The 17,838-nt window shown below is 34.7% G+C and overlaps 1 protein-coding gene across 4 annotated transcripts in view; it reads left to right on the top strand.

Moving 5' to 3' along the window:
• Positions 1-17,240, top strand: part of LOC105491113 (tumor suppressor candidate 3) — a 209,442-nt gene extending 192,202 nt beyond the window's left edge. Inside the window, exons 9-11 of one of the 4 annotated variants that reach the window (XM_011757271.3) lie at positions 1,658-1,748; positions 10,383-10,447; positions 16,795-17,240. In XM_011757271.3, coding sequence (XP_011755573.1) covers positions 1,658-1,748; positions 10,383-10,401 — 110 coding nt within the window. In that variant the 3' untranslated portion in view covers positions 10,402-10,447; positions 16,795-17,240. Of the gene's footprint in view, positions 1-1,465; positions 1,495-1,657; positions 1,749-4,401; positions 7,423-10,382; positions 10,448-16,794 lie in introns of those variants that run through there. The other 3 variants (XM_071068610.1, XM_071068609.1, XM_071068611.1) reach the window with 3 other exon arrangements.
• Positions 17,241-17,838: the final 598 nt, after the last annotated feature.

Here is a 17,838-nt window from a genome sequence, read left to right as displayed (position 1 = left end):
CAGAGGATCAAGTAATTTTCTTCTTTCTTACTTGATCACATATTTCGAGCCTCATTTCCCATAGAGCACAACCCAGGGGAGCTACTAAAAAGGAGCAAAGGGAATGAAAAGAGTGCTTTATTCTTCTTTTGAAAAATAAAAAAGGAGATGGAAGGAAAAGAAAGAAGTGTTAGATAAAATGCCAGATTTGGGAAAGTATAGAGTAAATCATTTTGTAATTCATGATGGGTTTAGTAAGATTGTTCTTCGCAAAGTTGTTATGCTGTATCTGGGTCCTGCTGTCTGTCATATGGGGATATTCTATAATTTTCAAAAACTTATGATATTCACAAACTCATTTTTTGGTTTATTTTCTCCTAATATTCATTTGAAGTTCAGCTGCATGAGTGTTGTCTGAAATGAAATGTCAGAGGCTACACTTGGATGCTATTAAATGCTTGTGATGTTTCACAATTCATATTGAAAACTTAGAAGATATTCCTGCAGAGTTGCATAAAAACGGACACATTTGCAGACCATATTTTGACAAAGCTGTACCTTGTGTACTCCATGATTGCCAGAATTGCAGTTAAACTTGGTTTCATTTATATATTGGAAAAAATTTTAAAAATCATAGTTCCTTATAGAATCATATAGATCTGTTTGATTTTCCTTATTCTGCTTTAGTGTTTTTAATCTTTTTAAATCTTTTTTATTTTACAAATAATTTCAAATATTTGTTTAGAATTCTCTGAAATAAAAGGTGTATTGTGCAAATATTTGTTCTTAAAAGATGTTCAGATATTTCTTGAGATTAACAATAATTTCTACTTACAGAACATATTTAAGTATTTAAATTTTATAAGCATGTTTAGATTGTACTAATAATTGCAATGAATCTTAATTAAATATCCAAAATATATGTGCAAAAGAAACATTTTATTATTCATCTGCTTTAGAGTAAAATCTTCTCAATCATAATAAAAAGGAAATGAGAAAATAAAGTACTTTTCCTATTGTTAGCTTTCCTGGGACAGAGGAATATTGCAAACCTAGACCACAGCACATTTGACTTTAACATGTGCCCTCAGTTTGTTTGTAAGACAGACAACATTTTGACACTATTACCTGCCATGGAGGGAGTTTCCTCCCTCTGGTTCTCACTTAGACCGTATTTTCTCTCTCCGAGCTTTTATTCCTTGCTTTCTATAACATGCTCTCACTGAGGCGATACTAACGAATACCTAAAGTTACTGCCTAGCATCTGAAAAGATTAAAATTATATTAAGCATTTTAACAATGCAAATGTTCCTGCTGATATAGCCAATGCTTAATAATGCAAGAGCCAATAATCTTGTTTGTGGTTTATAACATGGTTTGTTTTGATCACTCTGGGGCATGTTAGTACTTGTAAGAACTCTATACGAGAAGAAAACCTCCAGAAGACTTAGATCAGTCAATCTTGTTGTTTTCATACCCCAAATAGTACATTTTCATTGAGAAGAATGTGGAAAATATTGAACACATTGTATTGTGGATAATCTGGTTTGTTGTACCTGTATGTGCCATGAACTATTAAATGTAAGTATACTGTAATTGAATGCATTTAAAAATATAAACAATTGGGGTTTCATTTGCATATTTTTAGACACTAATGGTATTTTCTGTCTATTTCTAGTAATTTGCCTAGTGGGATTGGGCCTGGTGGTCTTCTTCTTCAGTTTTCTACTTTCAATATTTCGTTCCAAGTACCACGGCTATCCTTATAGGTAATATCTTTATACTAACATGAATGTTTTTAACTAATAGAACAGAATTTCAGTGGTTAATATATAATTAAGGATGAATATAAAGTTGCTGTGTAATTTTTAAATTCAGTTAAGCAAGTGTTTGAGCACCTGCCATGTGTTCAGCATAGTAAAGTACACAAAGGAGATATACGACATACTTCTTGTTCCCTGACAGCATATAGTTTATTTTTAGACATACATATTTTTATATAACAAATGAGGTTGAAGCTCATTTTGATGACTTCAAAATTTTATCTTCCCTTAGTTTGTCATGATTTTGACTTCATTCGCAAGATGGTTTTCTCATATAATTCACTGTTCATTGTCTAATAAACTTTGTATTATCTTTGGAATTCTACAAAATTTTCACTTTTCAAAATAAGAGCCAACATGAAAGGGAAAAATTAAGTGATAAAATAATCTCTGGTCATTATAAATCATAATGAGTATCTCGTAAAATTTTCTACAAATTGTCATAATTGGAGATGGAAAGATATTGAAAATTCAAAGACCACATTATTATTAGCAAACTATACTTTCACTAAAGCACACTGTAGTAGATGTGCCAGATTACAGTTGTTCACTTTATGAATTAGGCCTGTATTCATTCTTGAGCTTTTTCCTCCAAGTTTTCTTAAATAACTTTCATTTTCTCTAGGCAGTCCTTCTTTTAGCTTAGCTCATCTCTCTAAATGAGTAAAAGCTCAGTATTTCCTTTTTCAGAGATTTTGAAGATTCTGTTTAGGTAATAGAACCAGTGATATGTTGATAGAAAATAAAAGCCTCTCAAAGCCTACATTTCTCCTGCCTGTGAACAGTGGACATTTTTAGAACATTTCTACACAGATCATAGTAACAATATATAGCCTTATCAGGGAGAAAACTAATCCCATAAAAGGGAGATCTAACCATGGGATTATAACACAAGAATATGAGTCTTCAGCCCCACCCCCTCTATTTTCATAGATGGCCAGAGGTACATTTCCAGTTCTCTTCTTCCCATAGCCATTAAAAATAAATATACTAAGGGAATGGAAGGAAATATGGGTATGAGATTTCCTGACACCCTGCTTGCCGTGTAAATTTTTAAAAATACCAGTTCTGAGGACAGCAAGAGTTATGAGAGAGGCAAGCAGAGTCTTCAGGTTTTTCATTTTATTCTTGACTTTAGATAGCCAGCCAATTTTGGTGTTGATAATGTGAAATAATCAAATCTAAGATTAAGTAATACCCAAGAAAGATGAAGTTTTCTTTTTTCTTTCACGCTGCTCTAGGATTGAGAATCATGTTTCTGTATGATTGATACTTAGTTTGACATGTGTTCTATAATGGAAGATGTAAAGTAACAAAAATAGAAATACTCTGTTTTATCTATGATGCCAAAAACACTTGAAAATTAATCCATTTTCATCTCTAGTACTTAGTTTCAAAGGAAATACATACCTTTTTATGAAAAGATAAACTATACAGTAAGTGATACTGTGAGATTCTTAAGCCCTAATTAGTTGACAGGAAGTAGGGAAGGGTAAAGGGCAAATTCTAACTTTCCTCATATATCAGAGCATGTAATGATACCAAAATATCATTCCCTATCTAGATTATTATCTGACACAGCAATATAACTAGGAAAAGTGCAGAAAAAAAATATTTTACTCATTTTTTTATAATGTTGCATTTGACAGTACTATTTTTGTTACGATATGAAGAGTTTAAGTTTGTACTTTTTTTTCAAGTAGTAGTTGTCATTTAGTGTAATAACTCTCCAGTGCTCTGGGGTTTTGTGGCTGTTTTTTAACTGAGGTTGGACATAGAAATTACCTGGGGAGCTTTTCAAAATACATATCCTTGGCCTCTCCATAGATAGGAATAGTAAGCACATCTGAACCAGCATATATGCCACTTACATTATTTCTGTGTAAATGTGTCATTTGAACATTCTTCTTATGTAACCAATCCCACACTCCTGTCAGCTCCCCACCAACCTAACAGGAGATGGATTTGCCTTCAGCAGGCCTCATAATGCTAGAAATATAGATGAAACTCTTGTAAGAAGTCAGAGATGGAAATTATGCCTTACAGTGGTTTGTGAATGTGAAATTTGACATAGTTTAGATGAAAACCCTAACAAGGAGCTGCCAAGAAACAGAATCAGAAGAGAGCCTATCAAAGAAGCTTGGGACACCAGGTGTGCTAAACAGTGTGCCATGCTGTGTGGAGAAATGGCAGGCAGGCCTCTGACTGCTGTAACAGCTCTTCAGAGTGCTCCATCATTTGCTGTGCTATTGTGTGGATTTACCAGATTGACCTAGACAAGCTAAATAGAGTTTGGTTACTCTGTTAGGCAATTTTAGATTCAAGAAGCCAAAAGGCAATCGGAGTATGTTAGATAATGGGAGGTTTATCGGAGAGAGATACGGAGAAGCAAGGAAGACAATTAAAAACGTAGTTGCCACATAGCTAGATCTCACAGATGTTGGAAAAGGTTCAGAAAATAGGTCATTCAACAACAGAAATCCATTGCTTCAGAAGTAACTCAGTGACTAATCTCTTGCTCCAATTCTTCCACTATTATTACTGAGTAATGTCTGTATACCATTCTCTTCAGCTGATTAGAGCCTTCTCTGTCCCTTAGACTCCCACCTATGCTACCGGTTCTCACTCTCTCAACATGATTTTGTGCATTTTCTTTTCTAAGAGGAAGGGAATGATTGGCTAAGTTTTTCACTCCCCAGTATTGGGCATCTGATGTAAGTAGAACTTTCACCCCAGTCTACCTCCTATGCCATAGTCTATCCTCTGGAGTCCTTGAAGGTGTCTCCTTTACCACCTTTTGTTGGAGCTATTCAAAGAGCCCAATGAATTACATTAATTTTCTGTTTTCTAAGCACATCCAACAGAAGCCAAATACAATGACAAACACCTATGAAAGAAAAACACCAAATATGTGAACAGAGTAGTATTTAATTCAGCTCATGTATTTGGGAAGAAGGTGGTCAAGATAGATCTTTGATCCTAAGAGATGGTTCTCAAAACTCTGTGGCTTCTTATTCCTACACCATGTGCAACTGAGTCAGAATCTGCAAGTGTGGGTTTTAAGAATCAGGTGAATAGTTACCCAGGTGAATCTGATATAACCATTTTATGAGCCTGTCTTAGGGAACTAAGTGATAAAGGATTTCCCAATTGCCTCTCAGTTTTAAATTTGAGTTGTTAAACAAATGCTTTATAGACATGCCATGATGTTTACTGTGAAGTCATTTGTTTGGAGAAAGTACATACAACCGTGAACCAGGGAATAACAGTGTAAAGTGTCAAAAGCTAAGTGGAAGATCTGTTGTATGGAAATAATTGAGAAAGATCACTGTGGGTTTGAGAAAGGAAGGCTCCAGAAAAAGGCTTGAATTAGGCTAAAATTCAACAAAGCATTTAGACAAAGAAGAGGGGCTCAAGATATTTCATGGACAGAAAGTCATAATTTGTATACAGAGGAATGGGAAGAGAAATATGTTCATGGTATCTTCTGAGGATTGTGAGTATACTAAATAGTGAACATGTTTCTGGCTTAAAATGCATTAATTAGATAAAGAAGTATATGAAAAGGAAGATATATACACAAAAGGAAATATTCCTAAGCAATTTGGGTGAATTTTACGACAGTTCTCTAATTCAGATTCTAGAAATTTGCAAAACTAATAATTACTTTTCCAGGTGAGTTTTTGGGATTTTTTTTTTTCTGGAACATCATAGTGTTCTGGGATTTTAGTACTGCACAGGATCATAGAGATCATATCGTTATTCATTTTACAGATGCGACAAAGAGAGTGTCTCTATTTAAAGACAGAAGCAGAAAATCTGACTCTTAGCTCACTTGTCTCTCCTATGCCATATTTTGTGTAGAAAAATATGATTTGTATATTCATATAAGTGGAAAATTATCCCAGAATCAAAGTTGAAAATAATGTGATAGCCAAAGCCTCTAAGAAAAATGTTGACAATTAGATAAATGTTCAGCACCAAGATAATAACTTACTTTGGCCTCTGGAATTAGTTCGAGAGATGACGATTTTACTCAAAAGGAAATCTACAGAAAAACTAAGGGACACTGACAAAATCTACTTATTAAACAAATTTAAGTAATTTTTATATCTTATGATTTACTAGTGAAAGCTGCTATAGTTTACATAGATGTGATGCCCTTTTTATATTTTTTAATCTTTATAATACTCTCTTCATGTATCCTCAGATCATATCTGAGATTGTTCTTATGAATTTCATGACTTAGTTATCGAGCTATTGTACTGTCCAATTTAAATAATCCCTGTAATTATAGCTTCCCAGAGCACATTAAAGCCTTCTAATATGTCCCTTCAGCTCTTTTGAAAACTGTCATTTATCTATTTTCCTACATTCTGTTGATATACTGGGAAATTGTTTAGCTAACTTCCATAAATCCTTATGGTGCTCATAGATAACCCTTCTTATGATCATTCATATTTGAATTATTTTGCTCTCAGGTTTACATAGTATAATTTTTCCCTTCATGACATTTACAGTATCCTTCCAAACCAACAAAATACAGTGGACAGGGGAGAATTATGAACAAAAACAAGTTTTCCATTTAAAAAGTTTTAATCCCTTTTGTTAGTCTAGCACATGTATATATGCTAAAGTCAACTTAGTAATAATATATTTTACTTTGAGTCATTTTTTTATTCCATGGCATTATTTTCCTTTTAAATAAGCTTTCGTTTCCTTCTCAGTTGTTTTATCCATTCTCTTGTGAATGATTATGATAATTCCCTGACAAACAGCAAAAACAAATGTTACTAAAAGACTGCAGAGAGTATATACCAGACATTTGGGTACACCCTGAGCCAAATTACAAAAAGGTGACAGTACAGGGAAAGCAAATATATATCTATTCAATTAGTTAACTAAAGAAAGAGCAAAGGTGATGGCAAAAGCAAGTGTCAAAGAGGGAACAAATGAAGGAGAAGAAATAATTCTGATACTAGTTGAAAGGTGACATGCTGATAAAGAACAGAAAGACCTTTTCCCATAGAATTATCCTGTGATGAACATAGTACCACATTGTTCAAAAATATTTTTGTATTCCTGGAAGCATTTACCTGTGGCACCAGCATTATATGTTTTAAAAACTGCTCACATCAGATAAAGGCAGTTTGTAGAAAATGAGAGAATGAGATGCAGAAAAGAAGTATTCTAGGAAGAGGAAAATCCACAACACATATTCCAGAAGGTATTTCCTGGCCTTTGGTACTTCTGCAAAGACATTTGTAGATGTCCATTTTCTAAGAGCATTAGACTGTAAAATAGTAAATCGTAAACCCTAGGAACCCAGACCTGAACCACTCCAGCCATCCAAGACAGAAATACATTGAAGTAGGCTGACAAGAGGAGAAAAATAGTTTCTCAACCAAGACTGTATCCTTGGCTTTCCCAGTTTTAACAAGAATACATGTTGCAGAGATCAATTACTAATACAGATGCACGTTGTTCTTCACAGTAACTCTTGGGAAGCTTCCTACTTCTACTTTAGATCATACCTGTACTTGGGATAAGACACTTGAGTTACCCTTCAGTGAAAATGCACATTTGAACATAACACCTTCCACTTTTTTTTTTTTTTTTTTTTTTTTTAAAGAAACTCACCTTTCTTAATGGCCTTTAGCCTCCAATGCCAAAGTAGTTGCTTGGGTGTTATGCATCCGCCTTTTAGCCCTCAATGTCTTCATTTTGAATTTTTCTAAATTATAAACTGTTGTGGCACTGATACACAGGACTATATCCATAATTATCTTTATGTACAGAACCATGATCATAATTGTCTTTGAACTAATTTTTTTACATTCTGTCCTCACAATTTTTAATTTTATTTAAAATACAGTCCTTAATTTCTTCTGTATGAAGTGATCCTGTTCTGTTTATTCATTTTTATTTTAATCTTAAGCCTTATAAAACCTTAAACATCTATGCCCTTCATATTTTTTCAGTACTTCATAGTGCTTTCAAAATTGCTGTTTTCTTTGCTGATACATGTACCTGCTAAAGGGATAAATATCTACTTTTTTAAATATTTATCCTATATTCTTAAATCTTCCCTAAAGTTTACCATTAACACTTTACAGCATGAATCTGTTTCATGCCATTACTAAATTCTCTCAGATTGTCTTCTAAATTTAATACGCAAACTTTCCCGATTGGAATCCCCAGTGTGCTGGTTACTGACTGTGTGACCTTGGGCAGGTTAACTTTTGTCAACCTAAGTTCTCATTTATAAATGGAGATGATTTGTCATATGTCATTCAACTATTACAAAGATTCCATGAGAGAATGCTTGCAAATCACTTAGCACATTGCCTGGTACATAGTACTAATTATTTAAATTCATTTTTATTTAATCTTTTGCTATAAAGTTTTTCTTTATGCTAAAGATTAAGTAGTTTTCTCTTATTTTTGATGAATGTAATCGGGCTCCTGAGTCTCTTGAAGCTGTCAGTGAAATAGGAGGGTTACTATGAATTTGATCTAATTACCATCTGAGCCATAGTTCAGAAAGGAGGAAATATTACTTCAGTAGTAGCACGGAATTCATTTTATATATTACATGAACTTTGGTGCTTGCCCCATTTTCTAAGAAGAGCAAAGTGCTAGCAAGGACATCATATTCTTCACATATGGTTAACTACCTTATCAATATTTTTCACTGGCACTCTGTGTTCACAAAAGTTTCCTTTAGAAGATGTCTGTAGTAACATCTAAGGTACATCAAGTGTGTTTTCTCTGTTAGGAAAATAACATGAGACATTTCTAGTAATTCTGTCACTTTGCTTCCTAACTGTTCATTAGACTCTGTCTTAGACAGGTAGTATAATCTAACAGAAAAATAACAGTAATTAGGAGAGGTCCCGAGTTCAAGGTTGGGGTTTCATTCTGTGTATTAGCTAGAGCTCTAGCTCTGCATTTAGACAAATCTAGGTTTTAATTTTGGTTCCTCTTAACTTTGGGGCTTAAAGTTAGTTACTTAACTTCCAAGTCTCATTTTTCTGCAGCTCTAGTTACTTCTCTATCTATCTATATTGAACTTGGTTAAGCCTGTTTCTGGATCTGGAAACTTGGTATGATAAAACCTACCTCAGAATTTTATGGGGATAAATTATATAATCAATTTGTAGTCCCTGAAATGTAATGGGTTCTCAATAAAAAGTACTCACTTTCACCTACCTCCTCTTCAACTGTACTAGCCACGTCAGCAATTGACTATTCAGTCGTACTTTATTGCATTATGTTTTTCATTAAGTATTCATTTACAGTTGTTTCATGTGTTTGTCTTTTTTTCTTCTAGATTATAAGGTATTTGTGTCTTTGATAAATACCTTTTATATATCTCCAAAGTGCTATGCACATAGTAGGTGCTCATCATATACTTGTTAGTTGAATCTGTTTACTTGAAAACTTTATTCCTTGTCTACTTCTATTAAATGCAATCGGAACCATTAAAATAGAAATATAGTGAAGATTACTGGCTTGCCCCAGCTCCAGAAGATGCAGTTCATATCAGATGACACCCCCTGGAGTTGTCAGGTTGTTCTTCATAGCTGAAGGTGTGTGGAAAAATTAGTTTTTCCCCAAACTTGAGCTCTAAAGATAACTATCGTGGCTGGGAGTGGTAACCTCAGGCCTCATGCCTAGCACTTTGGGAGGCTGAGGCAGGAGGATTGCCTGAGGCCAAGAATTTGAGACCAGTCTGAGCAACACAGCAAGATGAGTCTCTACAAAATAATTTTAAAAATTAGCCTGGCATGGTGGCACATGCTTGTAGTCCCAGCTGCTGGGTAAACTGAGGTGGAAAGATCGCTCGAGCCCAGGAGTTTGAGGCTGCAAGTGAGCTATGAGTGTGCCACTACACTCCAGCCTGTGCCACAGAGTGAGACCCTGTCTCTAAAAAATCTTTTTAAAAAAGAGGTATTGCCGTTCCAGTTCTGAGCTGGGTGATATCAAGTGAAAAACAGAATATATAAATTAAGCTTATAGTGGACACAAAGTGCCTTCCATTGTCTTAAAACAAAACTGATAGTTCCTAATGTCCTTGGTTACCTTGAGATGAACAAAAATGGAATGGTACTCAGTAAGGAAATGTACAGAATAACAGCTAAAAATGAAAGGCATTCATAACAATTTTGAAGAAAGTATGATAATGAACAAGCACAGCAAGACAAAAATTCCAGAATGTAGAGTGTATAGCAATATTGCATTCATTTGTACATCTTAACAACCTTAAGCTGTACAAATAGAACAATAATATCTAAATGGTGTGATCAGCCCATAGTACACATCATTGATGAGAATTTCACTGGTATTAACCTTTCTCATACTGAGTCCTAGCTTTGTAGAATGACTTATAAAGGTCCAAGGATTTAGAGATGATTAAGAGATAAGCTGGCATTCTGTAAAGGCACCATTGTCTATCCCCTGTCTTATCTAGATAAAGAATGTAGTGCTAAATCTTGTAATAATATTGTACAAATGGAAATTCAATCTTAAGGATTATTTTTTCCATATTGTTGTATTTCATTGTGGTGTATTGGAAAGTGATCTGGACTTTGAGTGAGAAGATGTGATTTGGACCATGGCACTTAAAAACTCTATAACCTCAGGCAAGTCTTTTAATCTTCTCTGAGCCTCAGTTTTCCTCATTTTCAAATATAGAGACTATAACATTTATCTCATAAGACAAGTTTAGTAAATTACTGTTTTACAAATGTAAGGTAACTTAACTTTTAACTGTGAGATTCCATATTCCAGTCTTACATTATTATGTTTATCTGCTCTAGGAAAAAGTCCTCAGATAAAAATTTCTACCAAAAGACTGACACGTGAAGTTAATCATTTGACAGATGCAATCCTTCCACTCCCAACAAATATACTTTCTTAACTTCTGTTTGTTATCACTTAGGGGAAAAAGGCAGTCAACAAATATGTTTAATTCTGCCTAAGAAAAATGTAGCCAAATCTTTTTTCCCATTAACAAATAATGTAAGTCTTAATATCCAAGGTTAATAAAAAATACAAGTGTTCCAGGCCGGGCGCGGTGGCTCAAGCCTGTAATCCCAGCACTTTGGGAGGCCGAGACGGGCGGATCACGAGGTCAGGAGATCGAGACCATCCTGGCTGACACGGTGAAACCCCGTCTCTACTAAAAAATACAAAAAACTAGCCGGGCGAGGTGGCGGGCGCCTGTAGTCCCAGCTACTTGGGAGGCTGAGGCAGGAGAATGGCGTGAACCCAGGAGGCGGAGCTTGCAGTGAGCTGAGATCCGGCCACTGCACTCCAGCCTGGGTGGCAGAGCGAGACTCCGTCTAAAAAAAAAAAAAAAATACAAGTGTTCCAAACAGTTAACTTACTGAATACTTTAAAATCAACATTTGCTACATTCAGAAACAGATAGTAGGTTCATATATATATATACACACACACACACACACACATATATATATATGTAAAATATAAATTTACGGTAATTTTTTGCAGAAAATTCACAGTCCAGTTTTTGGATCCCACACTACACATCCCACCCCCTCAAGCCCAGAAAACCAAGGGTCTAGGCTAACACACACATCAAAAGCAGCTCTAGAGACTTAGTTCCATTGTGGTAATACAACTTTCTTACTCTGGCAGAAACTCCATACCATTCAGCAACCCACTGAAAGCAGGGCAGGAGGATTACAGGCGTGAGCCACCACGCCCGGCCAGGCCTAGATTTCTTCAGGCCTTTTTGGAAGACAACTTGTTTCAGACTCGAAGACTTTTCTGGGTTTAGTAATCTTGTGTTACAGAGAAGAGAGCCCCAGGACTTTCAGCTAAAGAATTCTAGCTAAGGGCTACAATGTCCTTCTCTGTAGCATTCTCATAGAACACATGTGAATGTAAAGATTAAAAGGAATAAGTCAGTGAGTTGCAATATCCACAAGGTCAATGGATAGGAATGAAAATTCAGCCACTGGCTTGTCTGTTTGGTGAACAACCCAAACCTTTTTTCCCCTTTGCACTTTTTTGGATCCCAAATGAAATCTGAGCAACTGCCCCTTACCCACATAAGTGATTTCTGTGAGACAGATGACATTGTGTAACCACTGGGTCTCCCTGACTTCCTCCCCAGTTTGAGAACAGGAAGAGCAGTGCCCCGAAAAATTCTGTTGAGCTGAAGATATTAGAATCTAACCAACTCCCACTTGGACACAGTACATTTGTTCCGGAACACTGTGTACATTCTGGTTTTTCCAAATATGAGAAACAGATGGAGTCATTAATTCAACATTAAAAAAAAAAAAAAAACCCAACAGAAAGCCATTATTTGCTACCTGTTCAGATATTTCACAGAAAGGGAAAAGCAACAAACAAGCTTTTGATATATCCTCAGTCTCCAGTAACCACCAGTGACCAAATCCAAAGTTCTCTTCATGTGACCTTTCTAGCATTTTAGTTGACAAGCCCCTCTTGGAAAGTTTATACCCTAGATTTTGTAACATGACTTTCTTACACCTTCCTTTTTTCTTTGAGATTATTTCTCAGTCCTAAATATACATTATCAATACCTGACCTTTGTCCTGAGATCCAGAACCAGACCTGAATACCATATTAACAGTTCACCTCAATACGTTCAAAAATCATTATCTGCCTCCAAATCTGTTTCTCTGTTCCTTTTCCCCATTTTCCCTGACACTGTCATTCTCACAGTCATGCAAGATGGAAATCTTGGAGTCATTTTGTCCTCATCCCACATCCTCATCCTGCTTTGTGTTATTTGGTCTACATTACTTTTCTCTTCCCACAGTTGCTGTCTTAAGTACGTTGTATCTTTTTCTGACTATCACCGAACCTCCTAAATGGTCTCCCAATGTCTAGTCATTATCCCCCATAATCCATCAGTTATTGTACGGTGGTGTCAGAATTGTTTTAAGATACGCACTGATTATGTTGCTTCATTAAAATTCCTTAATAGCTAATAAAAAGGAGGAGGGGAAAGCTAATACATGTTCCTTCTAGAAGATACAGATAGATAAGCAAAGTGAAGAAAATATATTCATAAATCCCAACACTCAGGTCATCAGCTATCATCAGTTTAGCCTGTACATATTTTGTAAGCTGCTTATTTTTCTTTTATACATCATGAGCATATTCCAATGCAGTTAACTACATTCTACAGTATATATGATTTTACTAGCTATATAGTAATACCATTGTATGAATTGCCACAACTATTTTAACTTTCATGCCATTCAGCTTTTTATGGTATATCCTTCAGTACACCCTCTGGTTTAATATAAGACTCAGTAACTGCTGTCTGTGTTCGTTTATCCTACAAACTAAGAATGGCTTCTCCAGTTTTAAATCATCGGGGGGTGGGAAGTCAACAAAGAATATTTTGTGACATGAAAATTATGAAATACAAATTTCAGTGCCTATGAATAAAGTTCCATGGAAACGCAGCCAGGTTTGTTTTATGTGTTGTCTGTGGCTGCTTTTGTACAACAGCTCAGTTCAGTGGTTTCAGCAAAGACCCGTGGCCCACCACAGTTTAAAATATTGACCTTCTGGCTCTTTACAGAAAATGTGCTAACTCCTAGCCTAGCCATGCTGAACACAACACTGAGTATGTTCTCATACTTTGATACCTGTCTCCGTCCAGCTTCTTTGGTCTACGCTGCTGTCCCTTTATCTTACTTGTTCTCAGAGTTTTGCTTTTTCAATTCTTGTAACACCATCATCATATCAAACATGTCACTGTATCATACTTAATCATACCCAGGTCTTTCTCTCCTTTAGCTAAAAGAAACATAAGGGCCACGACTTTCAATCATTTCATTTTCTGCAACACGCTTCTATGCACAGAATTCTAGTACACAATACTTGTTAAATGCTGACTGAAACAGACTTCTGGGGGCCCCGAGTTTAACACTTGCATGTTTCTCTAGAAAAATATTTTGAATTTCAAGTAATAAACTTGCTAATAAACCTATGGAATATGACTCCTCAGCACATCAAAGACAATATTTTCATCTAAATCGTGGTTTTCTACCATGAGGGAGTGTTGAGGAGAGAGCCAGCCTCAAAGAGAGAAATGGTTTGAAGTTGTCATCCCATTCCTTCTTTGTGTAGACAGTCTCTTTCTGCATCCCTGATGGACTTTAAGCAACAATAAAGTGACACAGACTAGAAAGGAATGGTTGCTTCCCTTAGGCTAGGGGAAGTGGGAGCTTCTGAGGTCACATTTGTGCTAGTCCTAGCCTTCTATCTTATCCCTTGTGTGCAACTTGCTACTCTTGCCAACTAGCTTCCATTATCTGTTACCACCTGAGTTACAGTTGACCATGCATATATTCACTTCAGAATAAGCAAATAAGCCAGTCACAGCAATCAGTGCTATGCACATGCTGACTACTACTGTGAATAACTACAGTGCGGTTCATTCATGACTGAGAGTGGAGCGGACTCCATACAGAAGTTGATGGTGGTACCCAAGGCTGCTTCTCACTCACTCTGGAAGCAGACCGCAAAACTGAAAAGCACACATAAGGGGAATACATTGTTTTCAGTATTCTTGACAGTTTTTTTTAAAAAGTATGATACAAAGGCATTTATACATTTTTGTGATAAGCATTATTAGAAAAAACAATATCCAAGCACTATTGAACCATAAATCTGTAAGAACTATTACACTGTTAGATTATGCAGCAAAATTATTAGACAGATAAATGTGAAAAGGGAAAAAATACACGTCCAATCTTGATTAGAAATGAGAGACTAATTTCTCAAGTGATAATAATCAATATAAAACATTCATACTGGAACATACCTTGGACATTGTTTATATAATGAAAATAAAATGAAACCTAAAATACTGATTAGAGAACAGCAGTCCATACTTTTCTCAGAAACATTTGAACCAGCCAAACATTTTTGACATTTTTGTGCTTCAAGTGTTTCCAGTGTCTTGAACAAATAAAGACATTTTTATAACATTTTAAAATGAAAATGATAGCTTTGAAAATAAAACCATAGAAAGTACTCTACTTGTTAGATGTATCCTCTATTGTAGGACAATTAATCAGTTTCAGATTAAATATATACTTGTCATTTCATGATATAAACAACTGATTGTTATAACAGCTTAAAATTACTATTTCAGTTTTGAAAACCATAAAATGAAAAAAACAGCATAACTAAAGATTATATTAATAAAGTACTCACAGAGATCCTTTTACTCTGATTATACTTAAGTATCATAAAACTCCTAAAAAGTTAAAAGGTATAAAATTACCATTACGGATCAAATTAGTATTTTTGCTTTCACAGGGGTAATATCGTTAGCAATAATAAATACTATCTTTAGTGCTCCATAACTCGAAAATTGCAGATCCTTTAAAAACTAAACAACAAAAAGCTACAAATCCTTACTTTTAAGTATCAGTTTATTTTATGATTAAGGTTTCTTTTTTCATTAACCCTCATTCTTCAGTTAGCTTCATCTTCAGAGCAAGCTGATGATAGCTTGCGTGCGCTAGCAGGATGAATGCTATCTTTTCAAAACATAATGCCACAATTAATCTACAGCTGGCACATCTATCTGCTTTACCAGCAGTGTTTTTAAGGATCATGTGGATTGAACAGCAACTACAGCTTAAGACCCTGACGAGGTTTACTGCTGACATTCTTCTTCATGGAGATGGTCACCCTTATAGTACGCTTTATTCATTACTTCTTATCTTGAAAGTAGAGGTGATGTCTCATTGCGTCCTGATAGCATCATATCATTTTTATCTTCTAATTTAACAATTTCTCAGAAACAGCTAAGAAGAGTAATTTTTCTGGTTTGTACTGTGCTATGACGTTATTTACATTTTAATTGATGCTATATAATATACACTGTATATTATATAATTTAAATATATATTATATATATTTTATGTTTTATACTAAAGTGTTGTATTTTAAAATATGTATTTATTTTTGCACATAGTATCACCAGAATCCTAAAATATTAGCACCGAAAAGAACTTTGGGAATCATCCAAAACAAACGTTCTTTTCACTAATGAGGAAACCGAGGTTCAGAAAGACAAAACAATTTATGCCTAGGATATTATGATTTAAACATCCAGATAATAAAACTTACCAACTTTGGACATTTTTCCAGCTACATGTTTTTTGTTATTGTTGTTGTTTTTTGTTTTTTGTTTTTAACTACAGGAACTATTGATTTCATTTTTGCTTTCATATTTAATTAAAAATTGGTTTGTCTCTGGTTGCCTTGCAAAGTTGTCCTGTGTTGTCAAGACTCAAAAAGAACATGCCACATGGTAGCAGAAAGATACAGATATAAACAAAAACTTCATAAATGTTACTTAAATTGATTTACCATCTTACAAAATTAAAGTTTGTTTCATAAAGCTTTGCTTAGGGAAGTTTAAAAAAAATAGTTACCTTTTATATGTACAAGTATCTCTGCTGATGTTTCATCAGAAGTTTTATGATTTATGTATACTCTTTTTGGTTGTTCAATATGATGAAATTGTAGATTATATTAACAAAAGACCAAGTGATTAAATTATACATTTAGAGAAAAAATATTTTTAGGACATTCAAATGACCCACTTCACATGTTTGTTTCACTCCATTCCCTTGTATTTCTTCTACATTACCATTTAAAATGCTGATTTAACTATTGCTCCAGCCAGCAGTGAGAAGAATGTTTATGTAAATTTAAACCACAAATTAAAGTTTTCAGCATCGTCTCTCACCTGACCCTGTTCCCACCCTAAGCCCGATCTGGTTAAAGGCACTAGAGTTCAGAAAAATTGCCCTGATGTAAAAATTACAATTAGCTGAATTAATACAATTATGACATTTTAATGTTATATTTACATGTGCTAATTTAGAATGGAATAAAAAGCATACTGTATTTCCCTTATGTTCAGCACATAATAATTTTCTTTCTTTTTCAGCTTTTTAATTAAATGAAGCCAAGTGGGATTTGCATAAAGTGAATGTTTACCATGAAGATAAACTGTTCCTGACTTTATACTATTTTGAATTCATTCATTTGATTGTGATCAGCTAGCTTATTCTTGTGTACTTTTTTTAAACTGTGGGTTTTCCTAGTAAATTTAATTTATAGAAATCAATGGTAGCATTTAGTGTTCTACAAAGGAAATATCAAAGTGTTTTTCAAGCCTATTATATTCAGTGTGTGCCACAGGATTGAAATAAATGACAATGTAATTATGAATTCATGTTTTAGAACTGTTTACTTATTAGTAAAGGACTGCAATGTTAGTAAGGAAAACCTATGGCATGTATGTTAAAGATTCTTAGTATTGTACAGGGATAAAGCAAATGCATGAAAATATGTACTGAAAATTAAACTTACTGCAGTTTCAGTTATAAAGGACGTGCACTGTTATAAATAGTCTTTTGTTATTATTAACTAGATAAAGGTATATAGGACAGGGAACTGGATGAGTGGTACCTATAATTTGGATGCCTAACCAAGGCCTAGAGCTTCTTCTTGAGATCTGAATCTAAAGTAAGTATGCATTAGATCAGTGTGCTTCAAAGGCATCAGACAACAAAAGCAACATACCACAACTAGGAGTTAATTCTCAAACTTTAGATGTCATCTGGGAATACAGACTTACAAGTAAGAGCAAACTTAACACGCTATGTCCATTTTCGAGGTCACAACCCACTATGTCCATTTTCCTCATGTGTTTTATGGAACCAGCTTTCCATCAAAGCCTCAATCCTCGAATCCAGACAAAAGGTGAATTATCCTAGGATTAGTGAATGATTCAGTGAAGTTTTCTTGAAAACAAATGTAGGAGTGTAACGTACTATTATGTTTGCATCCTGTTTTAGTTTATAAAGCACTTACACATAATTATGGTATTTCTTCCTCACAATAACCTTGTAAATTAGTCAGGAAATGTAAATTTTGTCTGACTTACAGAAGTGATGGAAGCTGAAAGCCGAAAATAAAGTTTATAGCC

This window comes from Macaca nemestrina, chromosome 8 (assembly GCF_043159975.1).
Source record: "Macaca nemestrina isolate mMacNem1 chromosome 8, mMacNem.hap1, whole genome shotgun sequence".
Lineage (NCBI taxonomy): Eukaryota > Metazoa > Chordata > Mammalia > Primates > Cercopithecidae > Macaca > Macaca nemestrina.
The sequence above is the reverse complement of the archived record's forward strand: the minus strand, read 5'-3'. Positions and strand labels throughout refer to the sequence as shown.